The 23556-nt window shown below is 38.0% G+C and overlaps 1 protein-coding gene across 1 annotated transcript; it reads right to left on the reverse strand.

Annotated features, from left to right (window-relative positions):
• Nucleotides 1–1620: 1620 nt before the first annotated feature.
• cog6 (component of oligomeric golgi complex 6) lies at nucleotides 1621–23472 on the reverse strand. The gene is made up of 19 exons (XM_008309066.3): nucleotides 23105–23472; nucleotides 22641–22784; nucleotides 22276–22347; nucleotides 21608–21666; nucleotides 15462–15573; nucleotides 14947–15029; nucleotides 14635–14705; nucleotides 13761–13854; nucleotides 12472–12600; nucleotides 11660–11751; nucleotides 11215–11279; nucleotides 11015–11106; nucleotides 9142–9259; nucleotides 8249–8380; nucleotides 7358–7525; nucleotides 6750–6857; nucleotides 4257–4310; nucleotides 4090–4169; nucleotides 1621–2185 (listed from the first exon to the last, which is right to left on the reverse strand). Exons 1-19 carry the CDS (start codon nucleotides 23237–23239, stop codon nucleotides 2038–2040), a joined length of 1956 nt encoding a protein of 651 aa, XP_008307288.1. The 5' UTR covers nucleotides 23240–23472; the 3' UTR covers nucleotides 1621–2037.
• Nucleotides 23473–23556: the final 84 nt, after the last annotated feature.

Below are 23556 nucleotides of genomic sequence, written 5' to 3' on the forward strand. Positions count from 1 at the left end.
TATATTACTGTATATACACTCTACTATGTGTATATCTGTGAAATCAGGTTAACATACAGCAATGTAGTTCAGTTTGTATGGACTGCTGTGGATCACAGAGTGGGCCTGTTCGTCTATTTTACCCACATACTGTATGTCCGTGGACCAACCCACTTGTCTACATGCCAGTGTGTGACTGGGGAAGATGTGCGATAGAAGAAGTGCTGACAATACATGACTGTGTGTGTGGGTGAATGGATAAGAGTATGTTGCACTCATGTGTGTATGAGTGCAACTCGAGGAAAATAGGAGCTACAAAAAAGGAGAAAAAAAACAGCCACTACAAATTACCCACTGAGACCACACTATGGTAACAGCACTACAGTTTTGAATGCATTCTAATAAATAATAATACTAAGGCACATGTATCACATGTAAATTTCATACTGAGAAGCTTCATCCAATAACCTGCACAGACACATATGACCAATCAACAGAGCTGTTAGAAAAGAGACAGGTGAACCTGCTTATGATGATAAAAGTGCTTAATACATTTGTTTTGCATTCACTGCAATGAAATATATTATATCTGAAGTCACACAGTAATTACTCCATCCACGTTGCTTAAATACATGGTCGATAAGCACTTTGGTATTTGTGATATGGTCTGTACTCACTTTGTCTGAGTCTAGTAGTTACAGTGGTTTCAATCAATGACTGTGGTTAAATCCACACGTGAAATGAATGATCATCAGCGCCTGTGTGTGATTAGTTGATCCTACACCTCAAATGCTAGAAAAGAAATAATAATATTAAACAAGAATCACTGACAATGGTAAAAAACCTTTCTTACTTTTCAACTTTCCTTCTTTAATGTCTACCAATAACTCTTTCATATAACTGTAATGTTTTGCAGTGGACTTCAATGCACAGAACGACAAGAGTAAATTCCTTATTTGTCAATAATGTGCTTTGCTTTTATAGTCAACAAAACAATAAATCAGGAGTCACCAACTATATTTTACACCTTGGGGTCTGGGCACTAAAATTAAATTAAATAAAAATCACTTTTTTTTCATAAATAGTGGTAATTAACAATAGTTATTTAAGTCTCAGTTGTTGTTTTTTAGTTGCTTTAATAACATAATGTTGGGGCCATATTGGATGGTTCAGTGGGCCAGATTTGGCCCACCGGCCACCAGTTGATAATCACTGCAATAAAGCAACTTGATATATATAAACAATTTACTTTTATTTAATAATTAAATAATTATAATTAATAACGCTGGTTACTGAAAACACTGTAGTTTCCAAAACATAACTCTTGGATACACTCTAAATAAAATGACATGTATTATTGTTGAGGTCCAAGTGAAAAAAAACAAATCATTCTCCTCTGACGCACCAGGCTGGAGTCTAACGCTCTAAACATTCATTTAACCGTAGGATTTATGGGAAATGACTAAAGTCAGCCTCATCAAAAGTTGTTTTCACATTTTCGTCAGCACTGTCCACTTTGTTTGAAAAACCACAGGACGGTAAGACAGATTTTCCACCTTATCCCTGCAACTCAGAAAAGCCGAGAATCAAATAAACACAACTTGATTAAGCTACATCCTAGCATTGAGGCTATCATTTCTCATTTAAGTTTTGGAAGAATAGCTGAAATTTTTTTTTTTTTACTTTTTTTTAATTTACTTCAAATGTACTTAAACAAAAACACATGGTTTTATACAGTCATGGACACTACACAGGGTGTGTGATGTGAAAAGTGAAACCAAGAGACTAATGTGACTCACAGAGAAAATAACAAGCTGGCTGCCTCCAGCAGTGAAAGTAGAAGGATCACACATACAAACACAACATTCTTCCTGATGGGAACCTGGACTCCCACATCCCAGATTTCCCTGCTTTAACACCCCCCCTCTGCCCCATCCCAATAAAACCTATATATATTAATATATATACATATATATTAATCCCACTGTATAAAACCCGTTCAATCACCAAAGCAAGTCAACACGTGTCTTGGTTCATCAGGGACTTTCCCAGACTCACTCAGGAAAGTAACGTCTGAACCTGCTGTGGAGACCTTGGCACCAGGTTCTCTGGGTCTTTATAGGAATTAGTGGGACTGGTCAGCGCTGAGTAAACCTCTCTGTAGGCTCGGCACACCAGCTCTGTTGACTGACGAAAAATCTGCTCCCTGCACAGACAGATGGAATTCTTTCAGATTTTTACTCCAAACAACACAAAGACTTCAGACATAATTTCTCACTCTCCAGGACAGGAAACAAATGATTATTTTGCCCTTTTTTCTGTGCTTATACTGGCTGGAAATAAAGCAGAGCAGAAGGTGTTGAACACTGCCACCTACGGACATATTTACTCTGCATACAAAGAAAAACTGTTTCTCTTGAGCTGTAAAGTAAAAGGTAAAAGGGAACAAAATATGATAATAAAGGTGGGAAGTGTCAGTAAGAAGTTCAAATAGATCCACAAAAGGTAAACTACAAGTATATTTTGGGGGTAACATTCACTTTCATCCCTAGATCTATGACATACTGGCAACAGACAGATACATTTCTGGTTGGAGGAGGGAAGGAGAGTAACTCAGAGACCACAGACACAAATATGATACATCCTTATTTAAACGTCCCCATCAAAAATTAAAAAGTCAAAAACATTTTCTCCATCAGAGTTACTCCATTAGATACATACCATCAACAAGTCAAAGAATTTAACCACAGAGGCTTAAGTCTGTTCTGAAGGTGATAGTGAAGACTCCCAAACAGGTAAAGTGGATAAGGCCACATTGTCCAGAAATGTCAACAAAGGTTTTTAAGTAAACTGTTTAAAAAAAATAATAAAATAAAATAAATAAATAATAATAATAATAATAACACTTTTCATGTTTCTTACCACAATATTAAATATTTTATAATTGAAATATATAAAATATGGCAACTATTATACATTTTGGAAACACAACACAGATGTTAAACAACTAATTTTTTTTCCACGTCTGTTTAAAAGTCGAGTAAACATCTGAATTCCAACCTTTGTGATGATGCACCACATCGTTTTAGGATGAGTCTCAGTGAAGTGGTTTCAGATCAGTTCAAAACAAATGAACACAAATGAATTACAGAACCATGTCTTTATGATCAGACCTAATCTTCGTTGTAACGTTTAGTCAAGACGGACATAAGTCTTAGGAGGAAAATTTGCCAATGTCTATCTGTGTCTATCTACTTCTAGTGGTGTTTAAAAGATAACAAAGCTACATCCATACAGTCTGAGTGAATGAAGTAAAGAATATACTGTCAAGTTTGCACTCAGAGGAAAAGCAGACAGGCAGGAGAAACCCTGTGAGGCCTTTGCGAAACAGTGCAATCGCCTCAGTTGAATCCCATTCACCCTCTTGAGATGGATCTAGTTAATTGGCCCTCAGAGAACCACCCCCACAGTAGAGTCAGTGTGAAACACCTTACTCCAAACGGAGTGCACTTGCACAAAATCTGGTACTACAGGAGGTCTTTTCAAGCGGAACACATTATTAAAGCACTTTGAGAACACATCTGAGTGCTGCCCGGCGGTTTTTGTGCGTTGAGGTGAGCAGAGAAGCAGAAAACAGAGAAAGAGCAGGAGAAAAAGAGAAAAAGGGACGAATAATTCATTGAGGGCATGAGTGTGAGTGAGAAATGGACCAGAAGATAATTAATGGCGTCCTGCCCATCAGTCCTCCCATGTCCATTAATAGAGAACATTAACCTGAGGTACATAGTGCTCCACAAACCTGCTGTACTTCCCAGTAAACGTGACTCACAGAGAGAGCTCTCCAATGTAGCAGATGAACTGAGCTAAAAGCACACACGCTTTCTGATCAGTGAGACAAATGCGGCGCTCGCCCGCTGTGACGGCGGCTCAGGCCATTTAGCATCTAAACTGGCTGTGCATTTAGTTGAGTGTTTTGATTAGAATGCACCAGTGATCACATGGCATCTTGTTAAATTAATGCAGGCAGCACATTTTCTGGTCACTGCTCGTTCTATGGATTTTATTTTTTTTTTATAAAAATTGTGTTTTTCAGTTAAGATAGAAACTCACTTGATGGCGGCGCTCAACAGGAAGTTAAGCTGTGGCATCACCAGAGTGTCAGGTGAAGACAAGTACCGGTCGAACTGGACCTAATGTTGGAGAGATCGTCACAGTTGTGTTACAGTTTTATCTTTTTCTTTTTGTAATTTGAAAGAATGAAAAGTCCAGTGACTCACCATTGCTGCTTTGACTGAAGAGCTGTCCATGCTGGGGAGGAGAGACAGTGGACCCTGGCACAGAGAAGACAAAACAAGTTTTAACTTCAGATTATAGCAATTAAACAACTGTTTCAGCTCAAGACTGAGGTCTGCATGAAGCAGAGGGAAGGTTTTCTCCTGACGACTTTCTTTCCTATTTATGTTTCATACATGGCACTGAGTAAGTGGGATGACCTTTCATTAATATATGCAATAAAAACACAGAGGAATTGACTGACCCATAAAAAACATTAAGAGCTGATGAGGAGTAAAGTCAGTGATTAAGTATATCACAAAATGTATCACATACACTGTACATTTAAAAATGTTCAGGTAATATAAGTAAATATATATTTAACATTTTCAATGTAGGTGGATCACTTTAGCCTGGTCATTTGAATACTAGCTCCCAAACCATAGTAGTGTGGAGTATTGTAAAGCAGATCCATTTGGCTATAAAGCTAAAGATTAGCACAGACTTATCTAACGGTAAGATAACGGTAACTCAAAAGCAAAAACCATTCTGGAATAAGATGAAAAACGAGTCACAACAGTGATCCTGAAAGAAAACAAATGAAGGTCAGTTCATTTCAATATGATCAAACCTCACACAGGATAACATACTGTCCTGATTCTTGCAGATTTCCGCTTGCTACTGATGTGAAGGAAATGTGTTCTTTGTTACTATAAACTCACCAGTGCATTAGGCTGAGATCCTGACTATGAGGCTTTTAAGTAGGAAATACCTGTCTACATAAGAGCTGAACCATTAGTCAGGACCAAACTTGCGAAGACATACTTATTTAAAATAATCTGTTTGCTCTCACTGTTACCTCCTCTAAGCAATATAAAAAAATACTTCTCTATTTATTAGTCATATTTGTGTCCCCTTTGCTTTTAAGCTGTACAAATGAAAGACTTACCACAATTTCTGCTCTTGTTATTGGCATTTACTCAGGCTAAAATAATAAACCTAAAGAATTTGAGTGAGATTAAGAATTTGTAAAAAATAAAAACTAATAAAATGGGAAAAAAACTGCTGCCTAAACCTTGCTGTTCACTGGACCGACTAAATACAGTTCACCACTATCAACGGAAGATACGCCGAAGGCAATTAACTGACTTTAACAGTCCAGAAAGACAACATTAAGTCATGCTAAAACACTGTTACTGCCAACATTAAAAAGCAGCAAACACGCGTAAGTGCAAAGGTCGAAGCACTGCCAAAGTGCTGGGGCTGGTTTTATGGAGATATGCGCACATTTACACACAAATTAGGGGCCTACAAACTCATCTTCTGGATCATAAACATTTTTTTTTATGATTTTTTTATCCACTCCTGGTATATCCCTGAAAACCAGGAAAAACAAAGCTTCGAATGACACATCAAGAAGGAAAATGTGACCCTGGAAAGTTAAAAAAGAGATTGTTTTCGTGCATTTGACATATGCGATGCTGCTGAGTGTCAAAAACCAGACTTAATTATTGCAAACAGGAGACTATTTTAAGAGAAAAAAAAAAACCAAGACAGGCCACCCCAGGAAAGATGGAGTGTGCCGAGAATGACAGCTCTCCATTGAGCTCAGTGTTTAACTGCAGGAACAGCAACAGCTGCATCAGAAGGGTGTGGTGTGTCCCCACATGACCTGAGGTTTCAACAGTCACATGTTGAACCACAACTATGGGTCTCAGTCAGTCAGCCCAGTGGCGTAGTGAGACGGACCAAAGACTTCAGGGCATTGGCTCTCTCATCTGAACAGGACATGTTTGCACAAGCTAATAAAACACAATGCAGGATATAATGACGTGCCTTGCTCTGTAACAAAGCCAATAATTACGCCGTAACCATCAAGACAAATACTGTGAAGCAGACGAAAAGAAGGCGTGAGGGGTTTATGACTAGTTCATGTGTTAACAAAGTTTCAAAAGCTCATTAGCATTCTTATAATGTCGACCTTAAAATGCCTGTATAAACATATGATTAATATTTAAATATTTATAATACTTAAATATCAAGACATTTGTTAAAGTTCTTTTAGAGAATAAAGTCAGATAAGTAGTACATAGTAAAAATGTCCATATAAAACTAATGTAGCTAAAATAAGATTTCTAACATTTAACGCTTAAAAATATGGTTGAACTCCACTCCCAAAAATAAGTTTGGCCAAAAGATAAAAAACTGAAAAACAAACCAGCTCAAGGTTATCTGAAGAACAAAATGAGCAAGAGATAGAAAGAAGTTGAAGGACAATAGATTGGAATTAAATATCTACACAATAGGTGGAAAAGATTTAAAATCTGAAAGTCCAGATGGTTAGGACTAAATAATACTAGATAATATTGATAGGACTGAATAATAAAAGAGGACACGAGTAATATTACCCCGCCTAAACAACATTTTGACAACAATTGTCTGCTAGTTGTGTGAAAAGGGTCGAAGAAAAAAAAAAAGTGAATTTATTGGTATGAGACCTGTTCAGCAGTGTAGTGTTGGACACAGCTGTAGATATAACTCAGTCCAGCTCTGGTCAGCACGTAGGACGCCTGCTCGTTGATCAGCGTGTCAAGGTGAGCCTCGATCTGAAATTGTAGGAGGCAAAAAGAGAGAATGGGTAAAATCCAATCCTACTCCAGCTTTGTTAGCCGATGGCACTTGTGCTTAATGGAGATTCAGTGTGCCATTGATAATGAAACTTTCACAGCAGCTCTTGTGGTACTCCATTACAAAAGACATGCTAAAAATAGAAAACCATTGGACACTATCCAGCATGAACCATAACGTGTGACGCACATTCTTTTCATGGTGCAGGAAAACATATGTTTTATTGTGGAGATGGACTGTATGTCTGTTAATGAATGGGAAAGTATAGTGTTAAAGCCCAACATGTAACGACAATGTGACAAGCAGAAACTCATCAGTCATAACAATAAACATAATGACAGACAAGCTTTGACTTATCAAATTGCTCTACAGTTTGTTTTCATTAAATGTTTGCCCTTGTAATTGTTTATTATATTTCCAACGACTCCTATCACATTCCCTCTTGATTCCACGCTCTTAGTTTAAAGTCATGGCAAACCTGGAACTCCAGCATCTCCAGTCTCTTGTCGGTGAACTCAAAGAGAGCTAGTGTCGTTTTCATCACGTACAGGGAGTTGACCATGTAGGTAGCCATGTCGGCCGTGCCCAGGTTGCTAGCAGAAACTGTACACAGCTGGAGCAGAGGATCCAGGATACAAGACAGAACCTGAGGGAGAGACAGAGAATGGTACAGCAGATGAAGTTCTGCACTCAGTATGTTTCTGTTGTGATGATTTTTTACTGTAGTGTGGTATCATTTTAGGCTTTGACTCACAAGTGTTTTATTTTTATTACAATACTTCAAATGGTGAATAAGGCGGCCATAGTGTCCCTGTTTATAGCATCTGGACTCTACACCATTCCCGATCAGCTTCACTCACTGGGCTGTCAGGATATAAACTCTTAGCTCATCAAGTTGTATAACTATTCAGAAAATGTAACTTTAAAAACAAAAATTTAACCAATTATATTTAATTTTATAAGTATATTGACCGACATCATCATGAGTCTCAACCAATGAAAGAATCTTGGGCAGGACTCTGCAGCCATCATGTATACCATTACCTAAAGATGGTCTGAATATCAGTTAAATAAAATACACACCACAGAAATCCAACAGGTAACATTTTTGTTTGCTAACTAAATATTGCAAATGTAAACACACAGAAAACACAAAAACTCTGACACTGAGAAATCACCACTCTGACCGGTGATGTTCTTGCTGCCGGTGCCCCATAGAATTAAATTGCTTATTTGTTTCAGGACTAGCCCCTGCTGGCTAGTAGTGGTGCTGCAGATGCAATGCGTTTTTTCTGAGGCTAAAAAAAGTTACCACACCCCAAGAAAATAAATCTTTACTGTAGAATATATGTTGGGAATGTGTATTTACTTGTGCAAAGTCAGCCTGACGAGCATCCAGAGGTACTACGGAGGAGTCATGGGAGGCCAGCACCTCCCTGAGGAGGGTCAGTGTCTGCGTGAGGGAGGCTGTAGGTCCCAGGTCTGCGGGTGGAAGCTCAACCTGCCAGGTTAGAAAGTGCAGAATTGGGTCAACAAAAAAGGGTGGGAAATGTAAGTAATCAGAGCTTTGTGTGTTTCAAGAAAGACAAAAGCCTTTCATATTATCCAAGTAGTAATGTTTAATGTGATAGAAATATAACTGCTTCCTGCTGCTACTCTGAGGTGCTGCTCGTTGAGAGTGAGTGGCTCCTTTAACTGAGAGGATTTTGATTTCACTTGTCTCTGGACACAAGACCCAGAGCTGGATCCTGGACACCTCTGTCGACCTAATGGAGCCAATTATGAGAAGACTGTGTTTCTGGCATTAACTGGAATTGACAACAATGGCCAGAGGCCCTCCAATTTGATTAATACCAAGCAACAGGGATAATTCCCCTAACTGCTATTGATCAGCAAAGGGTGAACATGAAATGTAGCGAAGCTACTGCCCGTGCTGAGGTATATTTGGATGCCAATTTAACTAAATGGTGATATGGTGCTTTGGCCAGAAGGCAGGACTGTTTTTAAGGAAGTATTTGATAAGATAATACAGAATAAAATATGATGTTTACTAAGATGAAACTTGGCAAGCTTTGTATATAGCTAAACCTTTAAATAATTCTTTCATTTTTGTCTTTTTTGGTGACTAAGTGCTTCTCTGAAGCCATTAAGTGGATAAGAATAATGTAAAAACCCTTGACAATTTTAAGAGATGGCTGTGAATACTGGTTGAATTGTGCAATGATTTCAAGTGGAGTGCTGATGGAACAACATTTGAAATACCTTGTCCATGAGTTTGCTTGCATGAAGACTCAGACTATTGAAAAACATCTTTTTGCTGAGGACGTGCATTTCCTCAACAGTGATGAGGAAGGAAGCCACACTGGTCCCAATTATAGCGCTGGACAGAGATCAAACGACAACAAGGCAGGCATATGGTTATTATTTAACCAATTATCTTTATTTAGATCAATCAGCTCGTTATACAAAGGTCAGATTCTACAGCAGCTATGACTTTCAACTAAAATATAAAGTTACGGTATTCGTCATTCAAATACCCACTGGCTCTACACAGATAGTCTACCAGCTGTTCCACAACCACAGTCCTCACACCGTTTTTCATCTAACTTGTTGGTTTTTTGGGTCTTGAACTACGAACGCTGCTGTATGCTGCTGTTTTTTTATTTTTTTTTTATTCAACAGATGTTTATGTTTGTTTCATCTCCGTTGAGACAGAACAGCTACCTTGTTGGTCCTGACCTTCAGACTTTTTAGTTTATTTCAAACCAAAATAACAAGTGTGAAATGTGCCTCAGTGCAACAGACCAAACATTGGCCCCATCATAAAAGGTGGTTTTGGCCCAGATCAAGAGAAACCATGGTTTGCTGTGTGTGTGCAGGGGAAGAGACTTTTTGTGTATTTCCTTTGGACTTTTGGACAAACTGGTGGAAGGAGAGAGATGAGAAATAAAAAGACAGAAATGGAAAAAAGAAGGAAATTAACTAAACTTACCAAACACAAAACGTACCATTTAAATTCTTTATTATGATTCATACTCAAAAAGCAGGTGTGTTTGCTATGTTTCTTTATTCAACACGGTCATCCTGTTAAATAAGATTAAGAGATGGCTGCTGTCTATTCTGCCCTACACTGTTCTCTGTTCTCCTATGTTATAACCTTACCACTATGAGAGTGCTGGAGTAATATGGAATTCTAATTCTAAGAGGACTACTGTTGTGAGCAAAAAGTTGCCAGAATGTCCAATAATGTCCTAATAAACAGAAAAATGTGGCATTTTTATATTCTGGCTTTAAAGGGATAATGTACAGTAGAATGAAAAGGTTACTTTAAATTCACTTTACGAGTCACCCTGAAGCCAGTATTTTACAAATACATTCTTTACGTAGTGTTTATATAGGTTTCTAATAGTAGTTCACAACGTTTTACCACAATTTGGCCCATTTTGAGTTAAGAAATACATTTTTTAAAAACTGTATTAAATTGAATTTCATTTACAAACAAGCTAAGAGGATTAGCAGACCAAAGTGTTGAGGCAATGAACTTATAACAAAGGTAGAAGAAAGACTGAAAAAAGGAAGTTCAATAATAAAGCAGAGATAAATGAAAATTTAAAATGTGAAAGAAAGGTGCTGTTCTGAGCTGAGCTACATGCTGAATGCAAACAGAAATTGTGTTCTGTTAACACTGTGCCCCGTGGTTGAATGTGAAATGAAGGTGCTGTTCTGAGCTGAGCTACTTGCTGAATGCAAACAGAAACTGTGTTCTGTTAACACTGTGCCCCGTGGGAAACAAGGAGTTGCAATTTATATCTGCATTACTGTGGTGATCTCTTGACACATTCTGAAAATAACACCTAAAAGCAGGTGTACTTAAATGTTTCAATATGTGTGTGATCAGAAAGGACATCCTGTACTGAACGGTGAGTGACAAAGACATATACTAATATACGCCTTATATATGCTGTCCACAACAACATTTTCTATTGCTGCACTCAGAGTTAGCCGAGGGGTTGAAGCCAAGCCCAGCAGCCGTTGGGCAAAACATGAATTAGACGTTGGACAGTTAACCAGGGCCACATATGGAGACAACAAATCACTCACCCTTTTAGCCCCATTTCTGCTTATACTGAAATACCTGATGGTATGGTGATAGAACTTCAACAGGTTGGACAGTTTATAAAGTAGAACCGCTCCTGGCTCTGCAATGATGACCTGTTCTATCCGCACCTGGAGGGTGGATACAAAACCCACATTTATGTCACAGAAATACATTGGACCTACACTGTTAGACGTATCCAGTAGCTCAACACAACGAAAAGAAATTTAGCTGCTCACTTTGAGTGGCCTGCAGACTCCTTCAGTGATGTGTCCAATCACTTCCTGCATGTTTTCCTCTACACCTGATGTAAGAAAACGCATTAAAACAAATGTTGAGCTTGAAGGAAAATTTCTGACAAACTTTCCAAGAACTTATTAAAAACAACTTGCAGTAAAACACGCATTCAGTCCTTTAGGAAAAAGAGAAAACAACTGACTATTATTTAAACATATGATCAATTTAAAAGTAAGCATAATTACATTGATCATTGCTTGCATGAACAATTTATTTTTGATTGTTTAAAAAAAACAAAAAAAAAAACAAGAGTCTTTCTTGTATGTTAAGACCAGGTTGTATTGACAGCCATTTAGACAAAAAGCATCCAGCACTAACAGGTAAGAAGTTGTGTTTCTGAATTTTTTGGATCATATAATGATAATTAGTAAATAGGAAAAATCTTACCTTGAACGGTGACATGTTTGAGCAGGGCTTCGAGATGCTCTTTCTCTGAAGCGGTGGCTTGGTGCAACCAGGCCAGCATATCTCCAACATACCTAGGTAAAAGAGAGAGAGAGAGAGAAAAAGAGAGAGAGAGAGCAAAACACGCTGTATTATACAATACACAGCTGTGAGGCCAAACTCAGGGCTAATCTTTCCACGCTGTGACCACAACTACATCCAGGCATGGGTCATTGTGTTTCACTTACCTCACACATAAACAGCTTCTGTTGTTACATAACGGTGGAAGAGAGCGAGGTCAAGGCTAAATTATTGTGTGTAACAAGCCTGTAGGTCTGTTTGTGAGAACATAGGGTGGTGAGACAGAACTTCATGTTCTCAGAACTGTGTATGTCTCCTATAAAGTGGAGGTGATTTTGTGTGCTCTGAACAGGGCAGGTTTTTCTGAGAAAAACTACTCATTTAGCTCCTGGGCACAGAAGGAAGATGGAGGCACAATGTGGTACAAAGGAAACACAGACAGTATTAGGGGTCTTAGTACAAATACACGTTCAACAGTCGATCTCAAGTGGGACTGAGATAGCTTTAGACATCATTTTCTTGAGATTTTCTATATTATTATTCAATTAATTTAATAATTTCATTAGTCACACAAAAAAGCAGATGTAAAACATAATTTTACCTTCTGTTATTTCTCTTTGTGTTCCAGGAATATACATATATATATAGGTTTATATTTTTTCCATTTTTAGCAATGACGATTAACCTTGATTAAGCACACAATAAATACATTGGATTCACTGGGAACAAATTACCTAAGAGGGTCATGAGAATGCATCTCTATAGGTCTAGGAGTTCCTCCTGGTCCACCGCGGGTGAGGGCATCAATGAAGCCCCGTACCACTGCACACCTGCGTGCTGTCCCAAACTCATCGAGAGTGTACCTGAACAAACACAGATAAAATTGACAATCAGCACTGAATCTCCCTACCTACTGCCATGTGAAAATATGGTAGTCTCAGTGCTTTCAGTGCTGACTGCATGTTGGAGGTCAGGCCCTAACAATATTTGAATCAACACTCTAGTAAACTCTTCCAAAACGGGAAGAGTTTGAGGGTGTTTTGATTACTTTGTGGTGTGAGGCTGTGTGGCAGACTAAACAGAAGATAGAGCCAAATTAAGATTCCTCTGGTCCCCACGCTCTCAGCCCAAACATCACCAGCCAGCGCATGACCTTGGACACTTTCTGGGCAGTGTGACAGGTGCATTTCCGAGAATACAGGCTGAAAAAACTGACGTTGGGTAACGTGGGAAACCTTTCACTCTGATGTTGTTTTGATTACTGAAGACAGAACAGAGTAATTTTCAAATCTGCAGTGAAAATGTGGATGGCCCTTTAAATACTACAAAACCTTCTTCCCACTAAACCCTTGTAGACCTTTGTTTAAAGATGGAAGGATGGATTTGGAAATCAATTATGTTTAATGATTTCTCTCCCTTTGCTGTAATTTATTTTCTTTAATTTGTGTTATTAGATTTCTTTCATTCTAGCAGTGTGTATTATCTTGATTCATTTGTGATTTCTCCATTCAAGGAAAAACACAGCATAAACAAATATAATTTAATAATTTATATAAATATATTTGTAAACTGGTGTGTGTTATATGATTCATTGGCAAAGTCTAAACAGTAAATATGGTAAATAAAAAACAGTTAAGTGGATTAAATGGTTTAAAAAGGCAGACTTTTACATGTCATTTACAAAGCTCTTATTAGGGATGTAATTTTTTTGCACAGTTCTCAGTTTACAGTTTTACTTACTAGGTAATTTCTGCCAAAAAAAGCAATCTTAGTAGTATTGACTGTGTTTTTCTTGTATGATTTTTCTGCCATAGGAAACAGATGCAGTTGCTTGTCAATTGTTTTATCCCATTAGGATACTCTTTGTAGCTCTGCTGGCCCACATGGAATGTAAAAAATATATTGGATAATTAATAAATAATTGAAAAATAACTCAGCTGCTGTTATTATTCCAAGACACATATCACTGCCATTGAAATATAGTTAAATAAAGTCACTGATGTAATCATCCAGTGTCAGTTACTTGTAAAGGACTGGTCTGTCCTGTAGGGCCTCCATGGCTTGAGTGAGCACAGGGCTGATATCACATGTCTCCTGGTTCAGTGCTCTGCATTCATCTGTGCACAAGGAGAGAAAAGAGAGAAATACATTTAGTCCACATAGCATTTATAGGACCCTTTACTCCAACTATCTGAGTGAACTGCACACTCTGTACACACAAAGCCTTTGTCATGCTTCACTCAGTGTTGCAAAATGTTTTTAACTATGGCAACTCTGTTGACAAGACATAAATCAAATCAGCAACATTTCCCAATCATAGTTTCCAGTGTGCTTCGACAAAGGACTCTGTCTGCCTGTGATTCACACAGTACAAACAATCAACAGGCAGAGGCCATTTTTCTTAGGTTTTGGAAAAAGTGGGTCAACTTACTCCAGACAAGTAAAGGTTCTGTTGAAACAATGTGACATAACAACATCTTGTAGGATGTATATAAATTAAGAAATTGATGAAGATGTGGCTGAAGCTACTCCTGTGACTCAGGTTCATTTTTAAATCTTAAATTAACAAATGGGAGTCAATTCAGCAACGAGTCAGTCCCATCACGTTTGACTATGTATGACTATATAAATGTAGTTTTATTTATAGACACTCACATGATGCCTATATGTAACAGTTTATTTGAAATAGTAAAAAAACTAGACTGTTTAACAAATCCTCTGATGACAAAAAGCCTTTTGGAGGCCCGTATACTAGTAAAAGAAACGCACCAGATAAATGATCTTTGAAAACACAAACCGATGAAATAAATATGGAGAACATGTGCCCCAGGAGGGTAGAGTCGCTCAGTTCTATCCCTCAGTGTAAAGGTGGTGTTAAATCAGAGCAGTGCACTCACTCTGAGCCCAGCGATACAGCTGCTCATACGATGTCTCCTGTAACACGGCCATCTGCTCCATGATCTCTAACCTGAAACAAGTACACGAAAATCCAAGACACTGTTTAATACTCATGACTTACTTAATAATAGAGTCAAATCCCCTGAGTCAGGGACATGAACACTACACCCGGATGTTTTTTACCCCTTTTTTTTAATCTGATTCGACTGTTACACTGTTTGAGTTCAAAATAAATGCCAGGGATTTCAGACAGGTTAATAAGGTAACTGTGTCAGGTGCAGTGGAGTTCATCGAGTTAATACAGAACTCACCCTGCAGTTTGCTGATTGGTCCTCAGTAGGATTTTGACATCTTCATGGATTTGTTTCACTCGACTGAGAGCTTTGAAGAAGTCCTTAAAAAAACAAACAAACAAAAAAAAAAAACCATCAATTTGACATATTTATTGTAATTGTTCTGCTTTTTCTGTTCATCAGAGGTCAGGACTTTGGTCAGCAAGTCAAATTTTAAGCTGCTGCCTGACACAAAAGATTCCTATAATATTTTTTATATAGCAAAAAATAATAATTTTACAAATACAAAATTGTATCAATGAAAATGATCTAGGAAATCTGTCTGAAACTGAATGGCCTCTACACATTGTGTGTAGAGGCATTGTGTGCAAAGTAAAAATAAAAAAACTTTACTTTCACTTCCTTCACTACTGATACAACAATACTATACATGTACTTCACAATACAGTATAACAATCACTTTCATATGCCTTTTACTATAAAAATCAATGATAGTTGAGATTTACTGAAGGTAGCACCAGAATGGAGTATACCTCAGTAATGGGATTGTCCCGAGCCCCTCGCAGAGATGCAGTCTCCTCCGGAGTTAACTGGAATTTTGCAAGAAAAGCCTGAGCGACCTGAGCTCTCACCTCCAGGCGATGACTGAGAGAGGACGGAGAAAAGCTTTGTGATTGCTTTGTTTTTTTGTAAAATGACCTTTACAATGATATTTTACTGTTGGAACTGTTAAGAAAGCTATGTTTTGTCTTCATCAACTTCTAGCCAACAAATCTGCAGACTGTGTGTAGGTATCATTTCATGTGGATAAAGGTTTTTTGATGATTTAATGTCATTGTGAATGGGCTGCTGCGAAGATCAAGATCCAACTAATTCACCTTAGTTGTGGTGTAATAGTTAAACCTAGCAGCAGATGGCAGTCATGTTCCTCAAATCTAACTTGGCTCATGTGGCGTGCAGACACACAACAGGGCGGGACATGTAGAGGACGGGAAAGACAAAACGAATCTGGATAGTGCAGCTTTTGTCACTAACAACAGCGGCAAACTGATCTCTATCAGGGTCACCAGAAATGTCTCCACACAATTGTGATCATGGCAACCGCCTGAGTCAAACAGAGAACTCTCTCATGGGATAGCAGAATAGCAGTTAGTCCTTTGTCTGTCCCAATTTCTCTATGTAAACCAGCTCATCTATATTCTATCCCTCTATGTAATAGTGAGACAAGATCAGTAAATCACCAGGTTGTTATGGTGTGGGAGAAGAAACATCTCAAAGTGTTTGATTGTTGTCTCTGAATCAAGCAGCAAGGCTGTAAATCTGTTGGAGGATTCTGTGATTTGGTTTTTCTCTGAATGGCTCAAAAACAGGACCTCTGGGTATTTTACCCTTTCAGTGTTTTTAAGTAAAACTTTGTTGCAAGTCAACACAAAGAGGCTGCAGCTCGACTGGCTCCTAGCCTTCAGGGGTTTTAATGGTGTATACAGAGAAAAACAAAACAAGACTTCAAACCATGGTCTCAGTGTCATCATAAAAACCAGTGGCACTAATGGAACCTGGGGGAGACAGTGTAAGAATACATTAACCTAGAAAAGCTTTTTTGTGACATACTTTTACTTACAGTTGCCTGAAACAAACTACATACATTAAAAAGTAACTTTGGGGTTTCAACTTAGTGGTAATGCATTATGTATTTACCTGCCAGAGCAGACCCTTTAAGAAAGTAGTGGATGTAGGTAGTGACTGAGGCAAGTATCTTGACATGCATCAAGTGTGAGTCACACACAGATGTGGAAATAATGTAAGTTATACATTCTTTCTGTGCGGCACGGTACCAATTGACCCACAGACCGGTGGTTTGGGACCACTGTCTAAGATTATGATGTTAACATTGTGTCGTAAGTAAGTTGAGGACCCCCGTATACTGAGAATTAATATGAACATCCTCCCACATATAACCACTGAACCAGAGTCAAAGAAACATCTCTCGTATTTGAAAAAGCTACCATTATTAGACTAAACTGTTTTTTCTACTTTAAAGTAAAATAAATATCTTTAAAAACCAGCTGTTTAGCACTTAAAATTATTGATTCGTTTAGAGGTGAAACCTTTCATTCCAGTAACAGTTAATGCCCCACGCATCACTGTTCCAACACAAAGGAAAATGAAATATTGATTTGACAATAATTAAAACCTCAGACTGTTACGGAGCCTGATACCATAAAACAATTACAGTGGTATATTTATAACCAGCTATGCTAATGCGGTAGTCAATTGAACAAAGAGACGCATTAATTAAAGAAACACTTTCCATGTGAATGATAGTAGACACACACCCACACTAGAATGAGAAATAACTTGAAGAAAGAAAATTTTTAAAGCTGTTGAGCGATGAGACACTGGTGTCAAGCGATGAGATTTTGTCACTCCTATGTAAATCTATGCAGCACACAATAACACAAAGAGTATGAAAGTGGTTGGTTCCCTCCATGAAGACTATTTTCATCATTTTTTGGCTGTCTAGGTTTTATTTTTACATGGCAGCAAAAATTGGAAGGAGCAGAAATGCACAGAACATTAATCTGATCCCCAATGTGACGGGAAATTGATTGGTCGCCCAGTGGTTCTTAAATTTAAAATGCTTCATAAACCTTTTTAGACTGAGACACATTTGATATAAATTATTTGGAATTGTCCTTCACGAAGCATTGGTTTTTAGAAATGAAGATTTGGTCAAGACAAGATTTATACTACAATATACAATATAATACAATAACCCTCCAAGTTATTTAAGTGCATGATTTCCTCCACAAGTAACACCAGCGGCCTCAAACTCAAGTGAGCGCACACTGTACAGCCAAAAATGTCACCATCTATACACTCATTATTGCTCAAATACACCACTGATACATATTTTATTTACTGTGGAAAGGTTTTTGTTTCACAAAGTACATGGATCTTAAAAATTCCACTCAATGGCTTCAACTTTAGGTTAGCCGGTCGGTTTATGTTAGACCAGCCTCACTGAGCACAAGGGAGTAAATAAGTCTACAGCTGACAGCTGATGGCTAGATTGCAATGGACTGTAGACTGAACTTGCAACTCTCAGTGGGTTCTACACACCACAACCCAACTTTAATGACTTAAATCCACCATATGGATGAAACTACAGCGTTATACTTGTGTACTTTCAAGTCATTTTTGCTCCATCAGTATACAGAGAAAAAACTTTTGTATTTTTTGTCAGGAATGTTGACTTATCTGGATTAACCATGAATAATAATGCTCAACAATGATTGTGATTAATCATGATTCATTGTGACTAATCCAAAACTCAACTGTGAAAAATCTGATTCAGACTCTGACAGCCCCAATATCAACACATGGCCAAACATATTAACATGCTATCCATGTAAAGCCTATAACAGAGACAACGATTCATTCCCAAACTCTGCAAAAAGATTAAGTAGTTATTTTTTCTCTGTGCCTACACCAAAAGGAGCAGACCTGTTCTGCCAGAGTATAAATCACAAAAGGAACAGGAAAAAAGACAGGAGAGTTGGAGCTGTAACAACAAAAAGTAGAAGGGAGAGGGAAGGATAGAGCAGCATTATTCTGGTCTACAGCACTGTCAGGACATGACACATTCTCCTCCAGACTACAATTACCAAATACCAGAGAGAGGCAACATGCTGGAGTGAGCGTGGCAGTGTCACACTGTACAGATGAGCTATGAAAAGAGACAACGTGTCAAATAGAAACGTACTCAGGGATTTCATCAACTGAAAACTTGTGTAAGGTTAGAGTTGTCTTGTTGCAGTTTAACACATGATGATCGTTAGAATCTTCACCAAAACATCAATATAAAAACCCAAAAGAGGAGATTGTTACTATGTGAGCTGAGGTGACTGTTGCAGTTTTTTTATTCACTAATGAATCACAAAATGGTGAACGTTGCCAGTGCAGACTTTTACTGGATGATCTCTGTGAAACATGCACTCATTAAATAAAAGTCAAAAAAGTCAATTAAAGCCTTTACCTTCTCACCATCTTTAAATTCTTACAAAACTGTAAATCACACAGCTAGTTACTGATTCACATCCCCGCACCTAATGAGTGGAAAACTAAGTGGTGCCATCATCCATCTCAAACAATTAGAGACTGTTTCAAAAGAGAGCGGAAACGTTCGCAGTGCCAAAAAGCTGTTAGTTAACCACACACCAGTGATCAAAGAGAGCAGTCAGAGCCAGTCATACCTGACAGCACAGAGTCACGCTCACAGCCTTTCCCTCATTTACAGCCCACAGAGTTCTAATGAGTCTCAAGTGCTATTATACACTGGTAGTGAATTCCACTCAGACGTCCTCAATCTTTCTTTACAGGGTTTCAAGAGCTTTTGATTCGTTGATGACTGATGTAGAAAACCCCTCGGTGACATTCCCTTTGAATGGAAGGTAGTCTAAAAGAAACACAGGGATTCTTCACTTTTGATCTTTCATCATGTTAAAAGGAATTTACTGAAAGTTGTATGTGACTACATTCCACAAATACAGAAGTTATTTACTACTGGTTACTTAAGTAATTTACTTTACAATTTGGCATGCAGCCCAGTCAAACTACCTGAGGAGAAGCTAGAGAAGGAGGAGGTGACGGTGGAGATAGTAGAAGAAGCTAGAGAATGAAAAAAAGAGTGAAAAGAGGAAGAAAATGCATATGCAAAGTTGAGCAGGTGGGCAGCAGTACACTTCATTATAGCTGGCGCTCTTGATGACAACACTAACCCTTCAAACAAAAGAGCTCCATGTCTGAAAGCTGGCAGACAAACACAGCTTGTCAGCTCTCATTGGCCGGCCCTTTTAACTTCCTGTTTCTCCACAATGCCCGCAATTTGTTTTTCCTCTCAGTTAAATTAAAGTTGATAAATGACACCATGACAGGCAGCTAACATAGTAACAAATGGTGCTGGTCTGTGATGAGAGTAAACACACACTAAAAGCATTATTACAACGCTTTTAAAAAACTGCACTCTCAGTAGAGCTACCTTATAAGCACAAGCCTCAGATTAAGCCGCAAATCTTAGCTGAGCTGTTAAAAGTGTCATAAGTCCAATGACTACAAATGACTGAGACCTGAAAACCTCTCACTGTGAGGTGAAGTGGTGCAGTGTGGCAAATGATAGGTGGCTAATGGGGTAAAACTGTAATGTAGAGCCCAAACATGGGGAAATTGTCACAAACACAGAACCCAATTCATGATCGGCAACTATGGGTACCTCGCTTGTTTACTAGAGATGTTTTCTTACTGCCTGGCCTTCTAGGTTGTGCACACATCCTGATCGGGTTTGACTGAAGCACATAATGCCCATGAAGCAGACCTAACTAGGTTTATAATGATCACCCAACTTCCAATTTACAATGTAACTGATATGTAGTGTAGGGCAAGCAAGAGTGAAGGTTGTAAGGACATCCATGCTCCAAACAAAGTGACTATTAATTGATGTTGAGTATGTTCTACCTGGTGGTTTTTATTGGTGTCTTTCAGCCCAGTGGGATTCAAAACCATTTCATCTCAACACTTCCCCTTCAATTTCACCTTTTGTCATTAGGTGGGAAGGCAGCGTTAGCAGAGCGTAGAATTGCTGCAGTACATCACAGCTGTCGGCACTGTCTTTTGTCACAAATCTATATTATCTTCGCCTGTGTTGCTGCCAAGTGTCAGCTCGCAAGGTCAGTGAGCATGGAGGTCACAGACGCCACAAATGCTAATGAAAGTCCCGAGACCAACCCCCACACAAACTATCTAGGAATGAGGAGGGTGTGTACTTTCACATCACTGTCGACTGTCTGACGGACCTAAAGATTAATTTTGGCAACAGAATGTCAAATAAAATTGAAGAAAAAAAACATCATCCATCAGTATTTTAGGAGATGCAAATCAGTGAGCATCCAGGACACGTCGACTCTCCTCCACTAGTGATGTTTTGACCCAGTCATCTGCTTCATCTGCATATCTGATGACTCTCATTGTGTGTTGTTAGCCAAATTCAGAGGACAGAATCGAGAGTAAAAACATAATAATGGGCTGCTCTCCAGTGTTTTTAGTCTGACCTCACAGAGGACAGGGCACAGTGCATTATAAACAGGAACTGCTTGTTCAAATCAGGTGTACCTGAGCTGCATGAGTCACAGGTCAAATTGCAACACAACTATAAGACCGCATAAAACTATAAATCCCTACTATAAGACAGATTTTTATTAATCTTAAGAAATAATCTGTATATTTAATTTGAAAATAAAACAATATATATTACTACAAATAAGGTTAGGTTCCAGATGTCTGCACGCCTTTGAGACTTCAGATCCAAGAGTTGACAATTTTACAACATTTTCTGTATTTCAATGACAAATTAAGCCAATTAAAATAATAACTTGCTACAGCTGTAGCTGTAGTCATGTGAATTATCATCTATCGCTCATTAAAAATGAAAAGCACAGATTAAGGTCACCATTTCTTTTGAACCTAAGGAGAAAATGGAATGTCTACTCTTCACCTTGTTTGTATCTATATGTATTTTTAATTATTCTATATGGATGCTTCATTTATTTGTAGAAGATTATTTAAGGTTCTGACATGAGTTCACTCACCAAAACATGTAAACACACCAACAGTTCTTACTCACTTTTCTCCCTGTAGTTTGTTAGTTTTAACAATGAGATCTTGAGTTTGTTCCTTTGCAGCCTGGTGGAAAACAAGCAAATACATTTAAGATATATTTAAGATATATTTATGAGTAACTTTTTCGACTCTTTTTGTCTGATTCATTGCATTTTTTTGAGTACAACAATTGCTTAAGGGGGTGGGATGACTGACAGAGATCAGAAATTGGAAAAAATTGTTTAATTTCATTACTTGTATTATATTTTTTTTCATGGTCAAAACTGAGGCTGGTGTGCCACAGTCTCTGGAATTAATACACACAAATTCACCATTCTGCTTCTGTGTATTTCTTACATGTTGGGAATTACTAGTATTGGAAGGCAAATCTTCTTACTTCCAATGGGGTATTTTATATCATGAAGAAAAAGTCTGGACCTGGTTACAGGACTAAATTAGATTACTTTAAAGCAAAATGTAAGTGTCATTGTAATCTCCTCAGGGATTGAACACACAGGGACCAATAAATTGAAAACTTAATCTAAAATGTAATCTTATTCTCATCTAATCTTATTTTATCAGAAGGACAGAAAGTGTGCGTGGGCTGCATTTATTCCTTGTGTAGAAGTGATAAGAGAGCTAATTTATCTAAAACGAGTATTGTGTCTGGACACTTTAAAACTTTTACTGTACCTTCAATCTACTGGTCATTTCTTCACAACATGAGCTCATGGCCTGGACATCCTCATTGATACTTTCAAGCTCCTGTAAATAATGGAACAATGTGAGTGATACATAGGGCATGTTTTTTCTTTTTACTAAGTACTGATAAGTAATATGTACTTAAGTGCTTTAATTCTGCAAACAAATGTAAAAACATGGTTAGATGCATGTTTATCACTGAAGTGTTGTCTTTATTCCTGCTATAGTATGACATGTTATCAATTAATACCAGTTGGTTCACCTCATTATTATGATTACTCCGACAAGCTGCAAAAACATGTCGTATACCAAAAAACACAAAATGCTTTTCTAAATCTGTTCATGGTGGGTCCTACCTCTTTTACTTCTTTAAATATCGTTGCAAACTCCTCGTTTATCGCCAGGCTTCGTCTCTCTATGTCACCGCGAAGATTTCTCCTGGTACGTAAACTGTTTTCTGTGAAGAAGACTGATAAAGCCTTCAGAGCTTCCAGCATCTCCTAAAACAACGACAACATTTAAAAAACAGTTTGAAATACTGCCATTATAATGGGAAAGTCTGATGTAATTTGCACTTTCTGTGTAGTTTAACTTTGTATGCCACAGAACGTTCTTTTTATCAATATGCGATATCTGCTGTTCTTCATAAAAAGTATGATTTTTTTTCTTTTACTCGAAGAATACTTTACTAGTATGTAGAAACCGTAGCCTTCTTTCCACTGTTATGTAATACTTTATAGTTTTTGATTTGTATAATTAACTGATAGGTTTGGCTACCAGCTAACTAGTTAGCTGTTAGCCAAACCTACTCCCGTTTCACCTTGTCATTGTCGAGCCTCGTCTCCAGTATTTTGTTAAGCTTTCGTGACAGCGGATTATTAGGTTGAGGAGGTACATTTGCATTCTGAGAGGAAATAGAGTTGTCAACATGAATTTCGCTTTTAAGATCAGCCATTGTCTGCAACCACAGCCACGTCTACCAAGCTCCGGGATGTTTTGGTCCGTTTCGAATTAACGTCCGGGCGGTGGTAAAGGAGAGTAACTACGAAAGGTTCCGCGGTGGCGGACTGTTAATGTACGAGTAATGTATTTTCTGCTTTAGGAGGAGAGAGAATTTAACATTAATGTAATATTGTATTTATTTCAGTGGCGGAACAGTGAAACATACAGAAACATACATTCTGTAGAGAACGAGCCAGAGGGAGGAGTAGTAAAGGAGATGTTGCGACGTTTAAGTGCAGTTGTATTTCTAAAAATCAATTTAATTTAATC

Source organism: Cynoglossus semilaevis, chromosome 4, assembly GCF_000523025.1.
Source record: "Cynoglossus semilaevis isolate Cse_v1.0 chromosome 4, Cse_v1.0, whole genome shotgun sequence".
Lineage (NCBI taxonomy): Eukaryota > Metazoa > Chordata > Actinopteri > Pleuronectiformes > Cynoglossidae > Cynoglossus > Cynoglossus semilaevis.

What these genes read in the sequence shown, in the direction of transcription:
- cog6 (XM_008309066.3), bottom strand. Translation starts at nt 23,239, where the DNA reads ATGGCTGATCTTAAAAGCGAAATTCATGTTGACAACTCTATTTCCTCT. An exon ending in CGAGGCTCGACAATGACAAG is followed by an intron (nt 22,785 to 23,104) that starts GTGAAACGGGAG and finishes TCGTTGTTTTAG; the next exon opens with GAGATGCTGGAAGCTCTGAA. An exon ending in CAAGCAAACTCATGGACAAG is followed by an intron (nt 8,381 to 9,141) that starts GTATTTCAAATG and finishes CTAACCTGGCAG; the next exon opens with GTTGAGCTTCCACCCGCAGA.